The following is a 17,005-nucleotide window of genomic DNA, read 5'->3' as shown; positions in this document are numbered from 1 at the left end:
CTGGGTGAAGTGGGATCTTACCGGTCTCCAGGCACTGAGACCGTGCTCCATCCACAACTCCTGTGGAGCCTGATGGATAGGAGCCGAGTATCGTTCAGGGACATTGCCCTGCATCTTGGAGGTACTCTGTATCCCTGTGGGGACCGCGCACGGCATCACCTCAGCTTTGCTGGGTGTGCTAGTGCACCGGGGACCGCGGCGCTGACCGGGTCTATATGTGCCATTACACACTCAGCGTCGCTGAGTGTGTTTATATGTAAGGGCTACCGCACTAACCGCCGCTGCCATGGGACAATGCGGCGCGGCTGGGACTTGTAGTTCGCCGGGGACTTTCACGCCGGCCGCGCTTTTACGGCGGCCGCGTTTATTACTAGAGTCCCCGGCTTCCTTGCGGCCTAGTTTACTTTTCTCCCGCCCTCAGCCCTGACAGGCAGGGGGAAGGGCGGGACGCTGCACGGAGCGAGCAGCTCTGAGGGCTGGAGTATGATTTACATACTCCACCCCCCTCACTGTGCACGGTGTGAGCACCAGTTCGCGCTCTTTCTCGGCCACGCCCACAGCTCCCTCATCTCGTCAGGACGCCGCAGCCATTCCTGTCAGCTCCACCGACGCTGCAGAAGAGGGACAAGTCCTGGGAGACCCAGACACGGTCTCTGGTGGCCTCACAACCGCTTTAGGCGGCTGGTAAGCAGCACCTGTTGGTGCTAGCCCCATGGTGCTGTAGGGTATTGGTACATTATTTGTGTATCATATATACTTTACACTGTATGAGCACAGTGCTTTCTGGCTATATACCCTTTTGTGTAACTCAAGGAAAACTATAGCATGGCGCCCACAAAAGGCAGGGGTGCCAAAACACAGGCTTATTATGCTGCCTGCGCCGCTTGTAAGACCCCACTACCGGCAGGTTCCACTGACCCTCATTGTGTGCAGTGTTCGACCCCTGTGCCACTTCTTCAGCCGGAGCCTATGCTAAGAGGGGCCCAGGGGGAGCCACCTGTTGGCACTGTCCAGGTGACGGGGACTGAGTTTGCTAAACTCTCTGAGACTATGGCTAAGATACTAGAAGCCTTGCAGTCCAGGCCGGTATCTCAGCAACGGGACCCTGTTGAATCGTTGTTCCCGGGCCCCCCTCAGTTGGACCAACAATGTCCTCCCGGGGTATCTCCTACATCCCAGTCTGAGGGTTCTGACTTAGACCCCAGCCCCAGATTGACTAAGCGGGCTCGCTTAGAATTTCCCTCGACATCATATTGTTTAGGGTCTCAGCGGGGGGAATCTTTGGTTGATGATGCGGAGACAGCTGATCAGGATTCTGATCCTGAGAGCGCTCTCAATCTTAATACTCCAGACGGGGACGCCATAGTAAACGATCTTATTGCGTCCATCCATCAGTTGCTGGATATTTCTCCCTCAGCCCCTCCGGCGGAGGAGTCAGCTTCTCAGCAGGAGAAATTTCGTTTCAGGTTTCCCAAGCGGACACAGAGTATGTTTCTAGACCACTCTGATTTCAGAGAGGCAATCCAGAATCACCATGCTTGTCCAGATAAGCGTTTTTCTAAGCGCCTTAAGGATACACGTTATCCTTTCCCCCCGGACGTGGTTAAAGGTTGGACTCAATGTCCCAAAGTGGATCCTCCAATCTCCAGACTGGCGGCTAGATCCATACTTGCAGTGGAAGATGGGGCCTCGCTCAAAGATGCCACTGACAGGCAGATGGAGCTCTGGTTGAAATCCATCTATGAAGCTATCGGAGCTTCTTTTGCCCCAGCATTCGCAGCCGTATGGGCGCTGCAAGCTATCTCAGCAGGTCAAGCGCAAATTGAAGCAGCCACATGCACGGCCGCGCCACAAGTGGCATCCATTACCACCCAGACCTCGGCAATTGCGTCTTACGCTATTAATGCTGTCCTGGACTCTGTGAGCCGTACGGCGGTGGCGACCGCCAATTCGGTGGTACTCCGCAGGGCCTTGTGGCTACGGGAATGGAAGGCAGATTCTGCTTCTAAAAAGCGCTTAACCAGTTTGCCAATTTCTGGCGACAGGCTGTTTGGCGAGCGTCTGGATGAAATCATCAAACAATCCAAGGGAAAGGATACATCCTTACCCCAGCCCAAACAGAACATTCCCCAACAGAGGAGAGGGCAGTCGAGGTTTCGGTCCTTTCGGGGCGCGGGCAGGTCCCAATTCTCCTCGTCCAAAAGGTCTCAGAAAGAACAAAGGAACTCTGATGCATGGCGGTCTAAGTCACGTCCTAAAAAGAACATTGGAGGCACCGCTAACAAGGCGGCTTCCTCATGACTTTCGACCTCCTCTAGTAGCATCCTCGGTCGGTGGCAGGCTCTCCCGCTTTTGCGACGCCTGGCTGCCACAAATAAAAGACCGCTGGGTGAGAGACATTCTGTCTCACGGTTACAAGATAGAGTTCATCTCTCGTCCCCCGACTCGATTCTTCAGGTCTTCTCCGCCTCCCGAGAGAGCCGAGGCTCTTCTGCAGGCGCTGGGCACTCTGAAGGCAGAAGGAGTGGTGGTCCCTGTTCCTCTTCATCAACAGGGCCACGGTTTTTACTCCAACTTGTTTGTGGTCCCAAAGAAGGACGGGTCTTTCCGTCCTGTCCTAGACCTGAAACTTCTCAACAAACACGTAAAGACCAGGCGGTTCCGGATGGAATCCCTTCGCTCCGTCATCGCCTCAATGTCCCAAGGAGATTTCCTTGCATCGATCGATATCAAAGATGCTTATCTCCACGTTCCGATTGCCCCAGAGCACCAGCGCTTCTTGCGCTTCGCCATAGGAAACGAACACCTGCAGTTCGTGGCACTGCCATTCGGCCTGGCAACAGCCCCACGGGTTTTCACCAAGGTTATGGCTACTGTAGTAGCGGTCCTCCATTCTCAGGGTCACTCGGTGATCCCGTACTTGGACGATCTGTTGATCAAGGCACCCTCTCTAGAGGCATGCCAACACAGCCTCGACGCTACCCTGGAGACTCTCCAGAGTTTCGGGTGGATCATCAATTTTCCAAAGTCAAATCTGACACCGGCCCAATCGCTCACATACTTTGGCATGGAGTTTCATACCCTCTCAGCGATAGTGAAGCTTCCGCTGATCAAGCAGCGGTCACTACAGACAGGGGTACAATCTCTCCTTCAAGGCCAGTCACACCCCTTGAGGCGCCTCATGCACTTCCTGGGGAAGATGGTGGCAGCAATGGAAGCAGTCCCTTTCGCGCAGTTTCACCTGCGTCCTCTTCAATGGGACATCCTACGCAAATGGGACAGGAAGCCGACGTCCCTCGACAGGACCGTCTCCCTCTCTCAGGCGACCAAAGCTTCCCTTCGGTGGTGGCTTCTTCCCACTTCATTATCGAAGGGGAAATCCTTCCTACCCCCATCCTGGGAAGTAGTCACGACGGACGCAAGTCTGTCAGGGTGGGGAGCGGTTTTTCTCCACCACAGGACTCAGGGTACGTGGACCCGACAAGAGTCCTCGCTTCAGATCAATGTTCTGGAAATTCGGGCAGTGTATCTTGCCCTGAAAGCGTTCCAGCAGTGGCTGGAAGGCAAGCAGATCCGAATTCAGTCGGACAATTCTACAGCGGTGGCATACATCAACCACCAAGGCGGCACACGCAGTCGACAAGCCTTCCAGGAAGTCCGGCGGATTTTGATGTGGGTGGAAGCCACGGCCTCCACCATATCCGCAGTTCACATCCCAGGCGTGGAAAACTGGGAAGCAGATTATCTCAGTCGCCAGGGCATGGACGCAGGGGAATGGTCCCTTCACCCGGACGTGTTTCAGGAGATCTGTTGCCGCTGGGGGGTGCCGGACGTCGACCTCATGGCGTCCCGGCACAACAACAAGGTACCAACGTTCATGGCACGGTCTCAAGATCCCAGAGCTCTGGCGGCAGACGCCTTAGTTCAGGATTGGTCGCAGTTTCAGCTCCCTTATGTGTTTCCTCCGCTGGCACTGTTGCCCAGAGTGTTACGCAAGATCAGGGCCGACTGCCGCCGCGCCATCCTCGTCGCTCCAGACTGGCCGAGGAGGTCGTGGTACCCGGATCTGTGGCATCTCACGGTCGGCCAACCGTGGGCACTACCAGACCGACCAGACTTGCTGTCTCAAGGGCCGTTTTTCCATCTGAATTCTGCGGCCCTCAACCTGACTGTGTGGCCATTGAGTCCTGGATCCTAGCGTCTTCAGGGTTATCTCAAGAAGTCATTGCCACTATGAGACAGGCTAGGAAACCAACGTCCGCCAAGATTTATCACAGGACGTGGAAAATTTTCCTGTCGTGGTGCTCTGCTCAGGGTTTTTCTCCCTGGCCATTTGCATTACCTACTTTTCTGTCCTTCCTTCAATCTGGACTGGAAAAGGGTTTGTCGCTCGGTTCCCTTAAGGGACAACTTTCAGCGCTCTCTGTGTTTTTCCAGAAGCGCCTAGCTAGACTTCCACAGGTACGCACGTTCCTGCAGGGAGTTTGTCACATCGTTCCACCTTACAAGCGGCCGTTAGAACCCTGGGATCTAAACAGGGTGCTGATGGTTCTTCAGAAACCACCATTCGAGCCAATGAGAGATATCTCCCTCTCACGACTTTCGCAGAAAGTGGTTTTTCTAGTAGCAGTCACTTCTCTTCGGAGAGTGTCTGAGCTAGCAGCGCTGTCATGCAAAACCCCTTTCCTGGTGTTTCACCAGGACAAGGTGGTTCTGCGTCCGGTTCCGGAATTTCTCCCTAAGGTGGTATCCCCCTTTCATCTCAATCAGGATATTTCCTTACCCTCTTTTTATCCTCATCCAGTTCACCAATGTGAAAAGGATTTGCACTTGTTAGATCTGGTGAGAGCACTCAGACTCTACATTTCTCGTACGGCGCCCCTGCGCCGCTCGCATGCACTCTTTGTCCTTGTCGCTGGCCAGCGTAAAGGGTCACAGGCTTCCAAATCAACCCTGGCTCGGTGGATCAAGGAGCCAATTATCGAAGCTTACCGTTCGGCTGGGCTTCCGGTTCCCTCAGGGCTGAAGGCCCATTCTACCAGAGCCGTGGGAGCGTCCTGGGCTTTGAGGCACCAGGCTACGGCTCAACAGGTGTGTCAGGCGGCTACCTGGTCGAGCCTGCACACTTTCACGAAGCACTATCAGGTGCATACCTATGCTGCGGCGGATGCCAGCCTAGGTGGACGAGTCCTTCAGGCGGCGGTTGCCCACCTGTAGGAAAGGGCCGTTTTACGGCTCTCTTACGAGGTATTATTTTACCCACCCAGGGACTGCTTTTAGACGTCCCAATTGTCTGGGTCTCCCAGTAGAGCGAAAAAGAAGAAGGGAATTTTGTTTACTTACCGTAAATTTCTTTTCTTCTAGCTCTAATTGGGAGACCCAGCACCCGCCCCTGTTTTTTTGTGTACACATGTTGTTCATGTTGAATGGTTTCAGTTCTCCGAGTTTCCTTCGGATTGAAGTTACTTTAAACCAGTTTATAATTATTTTTTCCTCCTTCTTGCTTTTGCACCAAAACTGAGCAGCCCGTGGGAGCACGGGGGGTGTATAGGCAGAAGGGGAGGGGCCTAACACTTTTAAGTGTAGTACTTTGTGCGGCCTCCGGAGGCATAGCCTATACACCCAATTGTCTGGGTCTCCCAATTAGAGCTAGAAGAAAAGGAATTTACGGTAAGTAAACAAAATTCCCTTCTTTACACTTTCCTTTTTTTTTTCCAGCAAACGTGGAAAGAAGTCGTACAGGACTGCACCAAAGCAGTGGAACTAAATCCCAAGTATGTGAAAGCCCTATTCCGACGGGCAAAAGCGCATGAAAGGCTTGACAACAAGAAAGAGTGCTTAGAAGGTCGGTCCTTCACTTCAATTACTAGTTTCTTCACATCTGCAGAAAATATATTAAAGTTTAGGACCCGGAGTCCATATTTACAAGTCAGCATAGACACGTATCACCCAAACCATACTTTTTTCTTTTTTTTTTTTTTTTTTTTTTGTTAGGGAGCAATTGGAGCTCATTAGGCCATATGCTTACACTCAGTTTTTAGTTGCAGAATTTATTTTTTTTTTGTACCAAAAACTGCACCTTGTGGCAGAAAATGTACCAAAAAAAGCATACATTTTTCTACCATGCATTTTTTAGTGAAATCATTGCCTAGAATGGCTAAAATAAAAGGCATGAACAATTGACATGCTGCTTCCTTTTTCTGCATCCAAACTGCAAGGAAAAAAGAAGCAACATGTGCACAGCACTTAAGAATTCTCATTGACTTTGGTATAAAGATGCAGATTTGGGCAACAGATTGCACCAAAAATGCAGCGTGCACACAATGCCTTACGGTAAGACCAAACGTTGCGGCTGAATCTACATTTCATTAACGGTGGCCACTGGACGCACAATTTTGTCTAACCATAAAGCTGTTGGTTGCCGAGTGATCTTCCCCTTTAAGAGAAAAAATGGTATAAATACACTGCATGTATGGAGTCCAAACATGCACCCATCACTTGAGTTATTGCTCTCTCCATTAGTAAGATTAGCGCTTCTGTTAGTCACAGGAGGGTTTTTATGTTCTGTAAGTAAATCTTGTGTCCCCCACCTCCCCGGCGGTCACTCCTTACCCTTTCCTCAGCAGACGATTATAGCAGTACATGCTTCTCGCTGCTGTCGGTTGTCCTTCCGTACACTCTAGGGATGATCCTCCTGGCAGAAATCTTCTTATTGTTAGTCTTTTGCCGGCAGCTGTATGAAGCTCCGGTGTGTGACAACTGCGCAGTGACTGCTCCGAGCTCTGACAGTAGAGAAAAGGAGGTGGGGTCGGCACTACTAGCCAAATTTTAATGGTGAAATAGCCAATGGTGCTGTGCTCCACACAAAAATCCTTATGGAAAAAACAAGCTGTCTATAGGGCACTGGAACCTAGTAAATACCCAATATACTATTGCCTGCATTTGTTTATCAAAAAAGTTCATTAGATAGCAACACTATTAAAAATCTTAAAAACAGAACACAGATGTGTGGTGTATGCAGCCTAAATAACCCAAATCGCTCACTAATATATACGTAATAGAATCAAAGTACAGGGACCAACCTGTCAATACAAGACAAGGGGGCATAATATAAGTGAATACACACATTGCATATATATCAATTGATAGCAAAAATCCAGATAATATACTAAACATCACAAAACCTGTCCATGATTCACATTATGGTATCTGGGAGATAATAAAGGTAAATGGCCCTTATTCCTGTATTAAAAGAGGAGAGACCTACAGCCAACTGCTTGCCCCATGCGTTACATTATTAACTGTGCTAAGCTTCCTCGGGTGTAGTGGCAATATACCAAGGGAGGTGCTTTATATAATAAATCACATTAGGCAAACAAGGTGCAGACATAGTGTGTCCACCCATATCCTGTCCACCGCCATTAACTTGAGAACGGCGTCTGCTATAGGTATAGAAGTGGTGTCTAGGTATAGTAAAGTAGCCATGCGCTATGCAATGAATCTAGGTATAGTAAAATAGCCATGCGCTACGCAATGAAACCACCTATAGCGCCACCTGGTGGAAAACAATGGAGTTAGCATTTTTATCTCGAAACAGAACCAGATAGAGAAAAAAAGTGAATTACTAAGTTGTAGGGCATCATCAATTCAATACGAATCCACACCTTGCATAACGAAATGCTATGATAAGAACGTGTAAAACTCACAAGGCTGCGGACGTGAAGCGATACCTCATGGAAACCTTCCTACAAGTCATTGGGTATGGTGGCTGTGTGGAGTGGCCTCCACGCTCACCTGACCTGACCCCATTGGACTTCTTTCTGTGAAGTCACATCAAACAGAAGGTGTATGCGACCCCTCCGCCAACATTGCAGGACCTACGACGACGTATCACAGATGCTTGTGCAAATGTGTCACCTACCATATTGCACAACCTGCAGCAAGATACAGTATGCTGTGCAGAGTCCAGATGTGCATTGCAGCTGACGGGGGCCACTTTGAGCATCAAAGTTAAATGAGCGTCATATGCGTGACCAGCATTCAATGTTTTTGGGGGGCCATGGGTTTCATATCATAGCATTTCTGTATGCAAGGTGTCAATTCGTATTGAATCGATGATGCCCTACAATTTTTTAATTCACTGTTTTTCTCTATCTCGTTAAGTTTTCGAGATAAAAATGCTAACTCCATTGTTTTCCACCAGGTGGCGCTATAGGTGGTTTCATTGCGTAGTGCATGGCTACTTTACTATACCTAGACACCACTGCTATGCCTATAGCTGCCGCCGTTCTCAAGTTAATGGCGGTGGACAGGATATGGGTGGACACACTGTATACAGATCATTAATACAATAGAATACCTGATGAGGCTGAGCGAGGCTGGTGTGCATATTAATTTACTAGAAGGTGGCCCAATTCTAACGCATCGGGTATTCTAGAATTTATTGTGTAGTTAATGTATGATCCCGTGCGATCGTGTGTGTGCGTGTATGCGATCGGGTGTGTGCGCACGGGAGCCCACACCAGCGTACGCCGGCAACCCCAGCAATGCGAGGGTATTTGTCGGCTGGGTTGCCGGCGTACGCTGGTGTGGGCTCCCGGGGGTACAGCACTCACCTGGGAGTCGGGGCTCCGTGTCGGTTCGGGGAATGCGTGCGGGGGTTGGGGCCAGGGCGGGCGTTACTCGATGTGTACCATGGTTACCAGCATACCCCGCCCCCCGCATGCACGGGAGCGCACACCAGCGTACCCCGGCAACCCCAGCAATGCGAGGGTAAGTGTCGGCTCGGTTGCCGGCGTACGCTGGTGTGGGCTCCCGGGGGTATAGCACTCACCTGGGAGTCGGGGCTCCGTGTCGGTTAGGGGAATGCGTTGGGGGGGCGGGACCAGGGCAGGTGTGCAATGCGTGAGGGGGGCGAGGCGTGGCCGAGTTGCCAATGCGTGCAGGGGGCTGGGGCGAGAGGCCAATCCGTGTGGGGGGCGGAGCCTGGGTGAGCGGCCAATCCGTGTGGGGGGGCGGAGGCGAGGCGAGCAGCCAATGAGAAGCTTGTCGCGGTAAGGACAGAATTTTGGAGCAAGACAGACAGACAGACAGAATAAGGCAATTATATATATATAGTAGGATTTTTGTGTACTCACCGTAAAATCTCTTTCTCTTAGTCTTCATTGGGGGACACAGGACCATGGGTTATGCTGCTGTCACTAGGAGGCTGACACTAAGTAAACAGAAAAAGTTAGCTCCTCCCCAGCAGTATAACCCCTGAGCCGGAGGCGGGCTCAATCAGTTTAGTGCACAAGCAGTAGGAGGAGAGCCAAACAATCCTGGATAAAAAACAAGGTAAAAAACTATGACGAACAGTCGTGTGACCAGTGACCTGGGAATGTGGGCACTGGGGAAACAGGCATGTCATATATAACGAAAAAACACAAGCAGGGTGGGTGCTGTGTCCCCCAATGAAGACTAAGAGAAAGAGATTTTACGGTGAGTACACAAAAATCCTACTTTCTCTGTCGTTTCATTGGGGGACACAGGACCATGGGACGTCCAAAAGCAGTCCCTGGGTGGGAAGAGAACCATCACCGGAGATAGGAAGGAAGTCGCTTCCCCTTGCCGGGCTGACCCGGACCTACAAGCGCCTACGTTGTTACAGGTGTGCCACTGCCACCCGCAAACCTTGCACCAAGACTGGCCTCTGCCGAAGCTTGAGTGAGAACCTGTTAGAAACTAGCAAAGGTACGCCGACTAGATCGGGTGGTGGACCAGAGGACCTGGTTGATCGACGTCCGGAGCCCAATCGTGCAAGGGTGCCCCTTGCTCGGTAGACCGCGGCGGAAGTCCGACCTTCATGCGATAGTCTTCACATATGGAGGAAAGGATCCATGTGATATTCAGGCCCTTTGCGCCGGCCTATGCTTCTTGGGAAAGGGCGGAAGGATGGACTGACAGCCGGTGTAACCGACAAAAAAATGGTGTCCTGCCGACACGAAAGACTGAGGGCTCGTACCAGCCCTAGAACGAACTATGCCTCTTTCAGGCTGAGAGGGAAGCCTAGAACCGACAAAAACGAAACCTAAAGACCTCTTCTGGAAGGAAAGCCGAGGTGTCTCGGACAGAAACGAAGGGTTCTGGCTGGAACCCCCCCTTATCCTGCTGGCGGAGCGGAAAAAGGGGGAGAAAAGACTACGAGAGGGCTGTCCGCCCTGATGCCGTCTATAACAACCAGATGGCCACAAGGAGCCCACCTATCAAAACAGGTGGGAGCAGGGAAAAAAGGGGTACCTTGAGCAAACTCATCACTGGATTATGGTCCCACTTTTCTAGTGAACGATGAAAAACGCCGAGCCAGATGGACGTTTCTCTGAGCGAAGGCCCTGATTGACGGAAAGTGAAAAGTCTCTGAAGATGCGGTCCTCACACCACCGGGGGAGCTCTTTCCACGTGGAAATAAATCTTCGAGGGAACTGGATTCCATGCCCTCCTCAATGTCTGCCATCATCTTGTTCACAGACCTGACCGAGCCAGCACCCGGGATCCACTGGTGAGGCCATGGAACCTGGGACTCCTGAGTCCTGGTAGACTAGAGGGGCCCCGACACGGAAGAATCTGGCGGTCTGGAAGAAGCCACGGGGCATCTGCGAGGAGATGAGTAAGTTATGCGAAGCTATGCTCGCCTGGGCCACTCCCGAGCTATCGCCTGCCTAGGTCCTTCTTGAGAACCCTCGAGAACATGGAACGCAGCGGGAAGATGCACGAGAGCCTGAACAGGCAACACGACCGGGCTTGGGCGTCGTCCTCTAGTCCAGAGCAGGTGGCGTACTCGACGCACCATTGACTTGAGAGTTGGATCGGAAGGCCAAAAAGTCACGACTGTAGGTCTTCCTTCGCCAGAGATCTGGCTGTTGATATCCCTGTTGGAGTCCTTTCCCTACGCGAGACCTATCGTACCGCGGAAATCGGCCACGCTCGGGATGTGCTGCCGAGATTAGCGAATGAAAGAGCCTGTCCCAGAGCAAGAACCTCTTGGCCTCTTCACTTGCCATGACGCTCTTTGCGTCTTCCTGGTGGATGATGCGCATCACTGCTGTGGCATGGTCCGACTGGAACCTGACTGGACAATACAACCCAGAGAAGAAATTGTAACCGGGCTAACCGAATGGCTCAGAGTCCGGAATGCTGAAGGGGAGACGACACTCTAGGGGTGTCCCTCGGGACCGTGCCGAGGAATGGTGTGGTAGCATACTCTAGTACGGGAGCTGGTGACGGTTGATAACAAGCTCCAGAGGAGGAAAGGGAATCTTCCCAGGGATGATTAGGAAGATTGGTCATCTAGGAGGAAATTGGCCGGTCACCCTCGAAGACGGAGCCTTCCTGTCCCCGCTCTTCAGTGTGTTCCGTTGGAGAGTCCGGGATGAAATCTGGTATGTGCACCATCGCTAACACCGCCACAGGCTGTCGAGGACTCGCATAGCAAAAAACCGAAGGGAAAAAACGGGAGCGGGAGGCAAAGAGCCGCAGGACCCTATGCCAGGAGGGAAACTGCTCCTGCGTGAGGAGTAGCAACCCTTGAACGGCTCGAATACCGTGCCTGAGGAGTGATGGACCGGGCCGGGTCTGGGAGGACTCCTTCCTGTAGCTCAGCTACCCTAGTAGCGAAAAGTGATGATGATGGTCTAAACCTCAAGGCGAGGGTACTGGAAGGGAGACTCTGGGTCTCCCGGTCGTTCCTGGGCAGAGAGAGCCTGGGGATGCGTAGGGATCGTGATCCCTGCAAGCACTCTTAGAAAGCTGGGACGGTCCGCAGCCACGCAAAGCGGAGATGGCTGTTGTAGGGATAAAGGTTCCCTGACGAACCTAACGTGAGGGAACGAGTCCTGGTGCATCAGAGCCGATGCCGGGAAAGGGATGTACCCTTCCCTTACGTAGCCAGTCTACCCTGACGTAGCCTAGGGGATAAACTGGACTCGCCTATCTCCGAAAGGGCGATCCCGAGAGCCGGAAAGGAAGTCAGCGACTTCCTAGATGTCGAATCTGCGTTCCTGATCCCGAGTCAGAGCTCTCGACGAGTAGGTACCCTGATGTTAGAGGCTCAGGCCGTGTAGCGGGGAGACACCAGATTTTGTAAAGAGAGGGTACTCACAGAAGCTGATAACCAGTCCTGGATCGGCATAGGTGGAGCGCGGACCTCTGCGTAGAGTGACCGTGGAGGCCCTGCGGAGCGTCACGATAGGGACGAGAAGCCAGGAGGAACCCAGGCGGGTGAAGTACAGGGTAGAGTGCCCCTTCATCACGGAGCCCTCTACGAGAAGGGGTAAGACAATATAAGGGACTTACCGCTGGTAAAAATTGTGTCCGAGGAATATCCGTGCTCAAGCAGTCACACGGCGAACTGGATGTCCACTGAAAACCCGCAGGGGCCCGCACCTTCCTGTCTGCAAGGTGCCATGCCCCCTCTCTCCAGAGCCCTCTGGGGGAATGATAATGACAATAACACGACTTACCGCAGGTAAACGCCGTGTCTGGTTGTTGTCTGTGATCACTCAGCGACTCCAGTGTGGCCTGCCCATTCTCACCGAGACCCCTTTTTGTAGAAGGGAATAAAGACGATGACTAGACTTACCGCTGGTAAACGTCGTGTATGGCAGTTGACTGTGAGCACGCGGTAACTCAGCGAGCTCTGGATGTCGTCTGAGCAGGGTCCGCTCCAAATGACTTAAGGGGGACCTGCGTGCATGGAGATAAGGGGGCTGTCCGTAGCCTTACGGCCTGACTCACCAATTCCAGCAGGCCTTTAGACATGCGCCAAAACATCCAGGTCCTGCTCGGAGTCCAGCAGAGGTGGAAAGCCTGGGCCATCACCCGAGCGGTCGGAAGACTGCCGGAGAAAAAGCAGTCTGGACCTGGGGAATAAGGTGGAAAACAGGGGGGCCACAAAAGACGAGACCTGTCGGGTCCGCTTCTAGCATAGGAAAGGTCCCTGGTACGAGACTCACCTCCCCAAGGGGATTGCGCTAGACCTATGGAAGGTATAACCGAGTATTGGCCGGGGACACAGCGCATGCGCGCGAAGCCGAGGGACGGCGGCGAGGGGATCTATGACCTGAGACAGGGCATTAACCCGCCGGAGGGGACTAAACTAAAAACTCGAGCTGGGAGCGCGATATAAAAAAGGTGAAACAAAACAAGTGCCCGAAAGTACTGTAGGAGTTAAGGTGCAAAAAACTCATGTATGTAAAATTTTTAATAAAAATCGACCTAAAATAAAAAATATCCACTAAGAAAAGTGTGTTTCAGTCTCTCCCTTGGAAAAATAAGGTGATGCTGAGGCCTCAGTAAACCCAGACTAGTAGTCTGGAATAAATTCCCATTCTCTTTTTTTTTTTTTTTTTTTTTTTTTTTCCTTTCTCTATTTAAAATGGACGCTGTGAGCGGGAAAAAAAATATACCCCACCCCCCAAGTGATGCCTGGAGCACGGCGGAGGGCGGGAACGGAGAGGCCGGCGTCCAATAGCGACGTGCGGGAGGCGGGCCTGGGGACGCCGAGGACAGGGCCGAAGCCGGGGGCTAAATTTTGGAGGTGCCGGGGCGGACAGAGGCTGCGCCGGCGGACCCGGCCGCAGGCGGCGGCGGGGAGGATCCTCGGCGCGCCGTGCGGGATGCGGCCTGGGCACGCCGAGGACGGGGCCCAAGCAGAGGGACCGTCGCGGGCAGAGGCCGCGCCGGCGGACCCGACCGCAGGCGGCGGCGGAGAGGATCCTCGGCGCGCCGTGCGGGATGCGGCCTGGGCACGCCGAGGACGGGGCCTGGGGGACCGAGGACAGTGGCCGAGCGGAGGTGCCGTTGCGGACAGATGCAGCGCCGGCGGAGCCAACCTCAGGAGGCGCTGTTAAAAGGTACAGGGGCAGCGCCGGCGGACCCGGCCGCAAGCGGCGGCGGCGCAGCAGCGATGCGGGGCCGCCCGACCTCGGAGCCGGCAGGGAGCTCCACGGACGCAGCGGGGGAGTCCGGCGAGTAGGCCCAGACCGGGGCCTCAATTTCTGCAGCCGTCCGAGAGGGGGAGAAGGTAGGGGTCCTACCTGATCCGCGGCGCGCTGTCCAGTGTGCAGGCTGAGACTCTGCACATGCTCCTGTGTGCTCCGCTCAGCGAAGGAATGGCTGCGGGCACCTGGAAGCAGGCTGAAGAAGGCGGGAAGTTGGACGCCATTGGGGTGGAAGCCCCTAAATGTAGCAGCGTTGCGGGCCCCATCCAAAAACTCCAGATGCGCTGCGGAGGTCCAGTCCCTGCTGTATGCCCCTTGCGACCCTTTGGGGTGGTACCGCAGGGTGAATAGGGGTGCCCAGGAAAATTCAGCCCCGCGTGCCAGCCGGGGAGTGGTACCGTGGAATTGGACGGGGGAGAGGGCCCGACAACTCAAGCCTCTGCGACCTAGGGGAGCGGTACCCACACGGGCTGCGAGAGCTGAGGTAGAGAAAAGATACCTGCAGAAAAAGAAAATTACCACAGATGAGAGCGACGAGCGTCGCCGAGAAAAAATGAAAAAAATAACGCAAAAATTCAAGTGGCTGAAGGGGGCCCAGACGGCCCACATCAGCCTCCTACGACACTAAGCAAAAAACTGATTGAGCCCGCCTCCGGCTCAGGGGTTATACTGCTGGGGAGGAGCTAACTTTTTCTGTTTACTTAGTGTCAGCCTCCTAGTGACAGCAGCATAACCCATGGTCCTGTGTCCCCCAATGAAACGACAGAGAAAGATATATTGTTGCTTTAAACAGCTGATGTAGGGAGCAAGTAGCAGGAGATAGGGAAAGATGCGGTGTGTGGAACGCACCGCCGTGTAAAGATATGACGCGGTATGCACTCCAGCACAGCATGCGCACTCTGTGGCTGTATGTGTGGGCAGAAAGTGATGTGCACTCCACGGTGGAATGCACACCGCCGTATGAATGAGCGGGAAGCAATGTGCGCTCCATAGTGGAATTCACACCGATGCCGCATGCAGAGACATAGTTCCTAGACGGCAAATCATGGCAAGCACGTCACAGTGGAACGCACCGCCAAGAATACGTCACCAGTGACATGGCAGCCCGTCAAATATAGGTCTGTCCATATTGAGGGTGGCTAGGTAAGCATGTTATTTTATGCAGAACAGCGCAGGATGAGGAACACAAGCTCTGTGCATTGTGTACTCGGGCAAAAACGGCAATCATCATCTGCATGAAGCCCCGGGCAGAGCCGGCCAGTGCTGAATATATATATTGTGGTCAACATTACGAGCTGATGCAGAGCTGCTCTTTGAAGAAGCCCCTTTCCCAAATAATCTGTGGCATAATGGTCTGATTCTTCCCAGGAGAAACGTGAGAGCTGCATTAATGTGAAGGAGATGGATTTGTTTTTTGGTTTTGTTTTTCTTCCTTTCTCTGTACACCGATTACTGATTTTTTTCTTTGCATCTGTCAGAAAATCAGTCGTCTGTCAAACACTGGGTTACATGAGAATAGAAAATGAAAGTGAATCTACTCGGGCTCCATGCGGTCTCACCCTGTTGTATCTTGTGTCTATAGATGTCACTGCCGTTTGCATCTTGGAAGGATTCCAGAACCAGAACAGCATGCTGCTCGCAGATAAAGTACTTAAGCTGCTTGGGAAAGAAAAAGCCAAAGACAAATACAAGGTATAGCTGGAGAACGGGTGACACGAGAATGTCTTAAAGGGGTATTCCAATGTTACAAATTTGTTTTGGATGGGTAAATGCCGCGCTGCAATGATTTGAAGGAAACTTCAGGAAACATTAATGGGGATTTTAATTAACAATGCGTTTCGGAGAGTTTTCTCCTTTATCAGGTCAAACCACGTGTGATTTTGACCTAATGAAGGAGAGAGAATTTATAGTCAGGATATAAATATGATTGTCGGCAGCACGTTGCTCTGCATTAATGGAATCTGCTGCTCATGGGAACAAGCCTATAACATGAGCATTGATCAACGAGTGCATAGTCCATCGACGCTTGTTGTGGCCAGGAATGTGCCCTTATAAATGAACAGTTACTTACCTAATGTATTTTTTTTTCTGTTCTAGAACAGGGAGCCGCTGATGCCTTCACCACAGTTCATCAAATCCTATTTTAGCTCTTTCACGGACGATATCATCTCCCAGCCCCTGCACAAAGAAGAGAAGTCAGATGAAGATAAGGATAAAGAGGGAGAAGCGGCTGTGGTCAAGGAGAAGTAAGTCCCTCACTGCTAGAGTCTCTAGTTCCCAAAATCTGCCCACACACAAGATAAGTCGGCTGAAGCCATAAATGTTCCATAGGGGTGCTGAAATCCCACATGCCTGTACGTTGTCCGACCAGTTTCTGCTCTGTTGATTCAAACTCATTTTTGTCTATGGAGCAGAGTTCAGGTCAGCGGACATGGGGACGTTCTAGACCTCTCAGCTGTCGGATTTGTAAAATTTTCCTTTGGGTATGTGCATACGGCCACATTTTCTTGAAGCGGCTTTGCAGTTGTTCTTGCAGAGGCTGTACAAACCAATATCTTTTAGTCTATAGTCTCTAGAATACAGAGCGAGCGACTTCCGACCAAAGTATGGACAGGTCCTTTGTTCTTTTAGCTGCTTCAGCTCTCGGGTCATTTTTTTTTTGCGGTGTTGTTGAAGCATTCATGATGTGTATTCCATGTATAATTTACTTGTAACTGGCATTATGTGCACATACCCTTAGATTGTTAGTAACCCTGCTGACATTCACCTAATGTGTATCAGCAGCTCTCAAAGTTTCTAACATGCTCCTCATTGCATGTGTACCTGTGTCCGTTGTCTCTGCCTCAGAACGCCGGGCATACGGTCAGTGCGCATGATCAGAATGCCCGGCACTTCCAGTCATGCGCGCTATGAAGCCGGGTGTACGTGTCCCGGTTTCAGAGGTCTGGTGCGCATGATCGGAAGTGCGGGTTCCTCTGATCATGTGCACTGAGCCTAAAGTCTGTGTCTGAGGCGGTGACAATGGACAG

The 17,005-nt window shown here is 52.2% G+C and overlaps 1 protein-coding gene across 1 annotated transcript in view; it reads left to right on the top strand.

Annotated features, from left to right (window-relative positions):
• The window catches only part of TOMM70 (translocase of outer mitochondrial membrane 70), a 105,863-nt gene that overhangs the window by 42,143 nt on the left and 46,715 nt on the right, over nucleotides 1-17,005 (top strand). Inside the window, exons 3-5 of the mRNA XM_075335150.1 lie at nucleotides 5,719-5,845; nucleotides 15,559-15,668; nucleotides 16,074-16,222. Coding sequence (XP_075191265.1) covers nucleotides 5,719-5,845; nucleotides 15,559-15,668; nucleotides 16,074-16,222 — 386 coding nt within the window. The remainder of the gene's footprint in view (nucleotides 1-5,718; nucleotides 5,846-15,558; nucleotides 15,669-16,073; nucleotides 16,223-17,005) is intronic.

The sequence above is a fragment of the Anomaloglossus baeobatrachus genome, chromosome 2 (genome assembly GCF_048569485.1).
Source record: "Anomaloglossus baeobatrachus isolate aAnoBae1 chromosome 2, aAnoBae1.hap1, whole genome shotgun sequence".
NCBI classification, from domain to species: domain Eukaryota; kingdom Metazoa; phylum Chordata; class Amphibia; order Anura; family Aromobatidae; genus Anomaloglossus; species Anomaloglossus baeobatrachus.
This window is presented reverse-complemented; position numbering and strand designations above follow the sequence as displayed.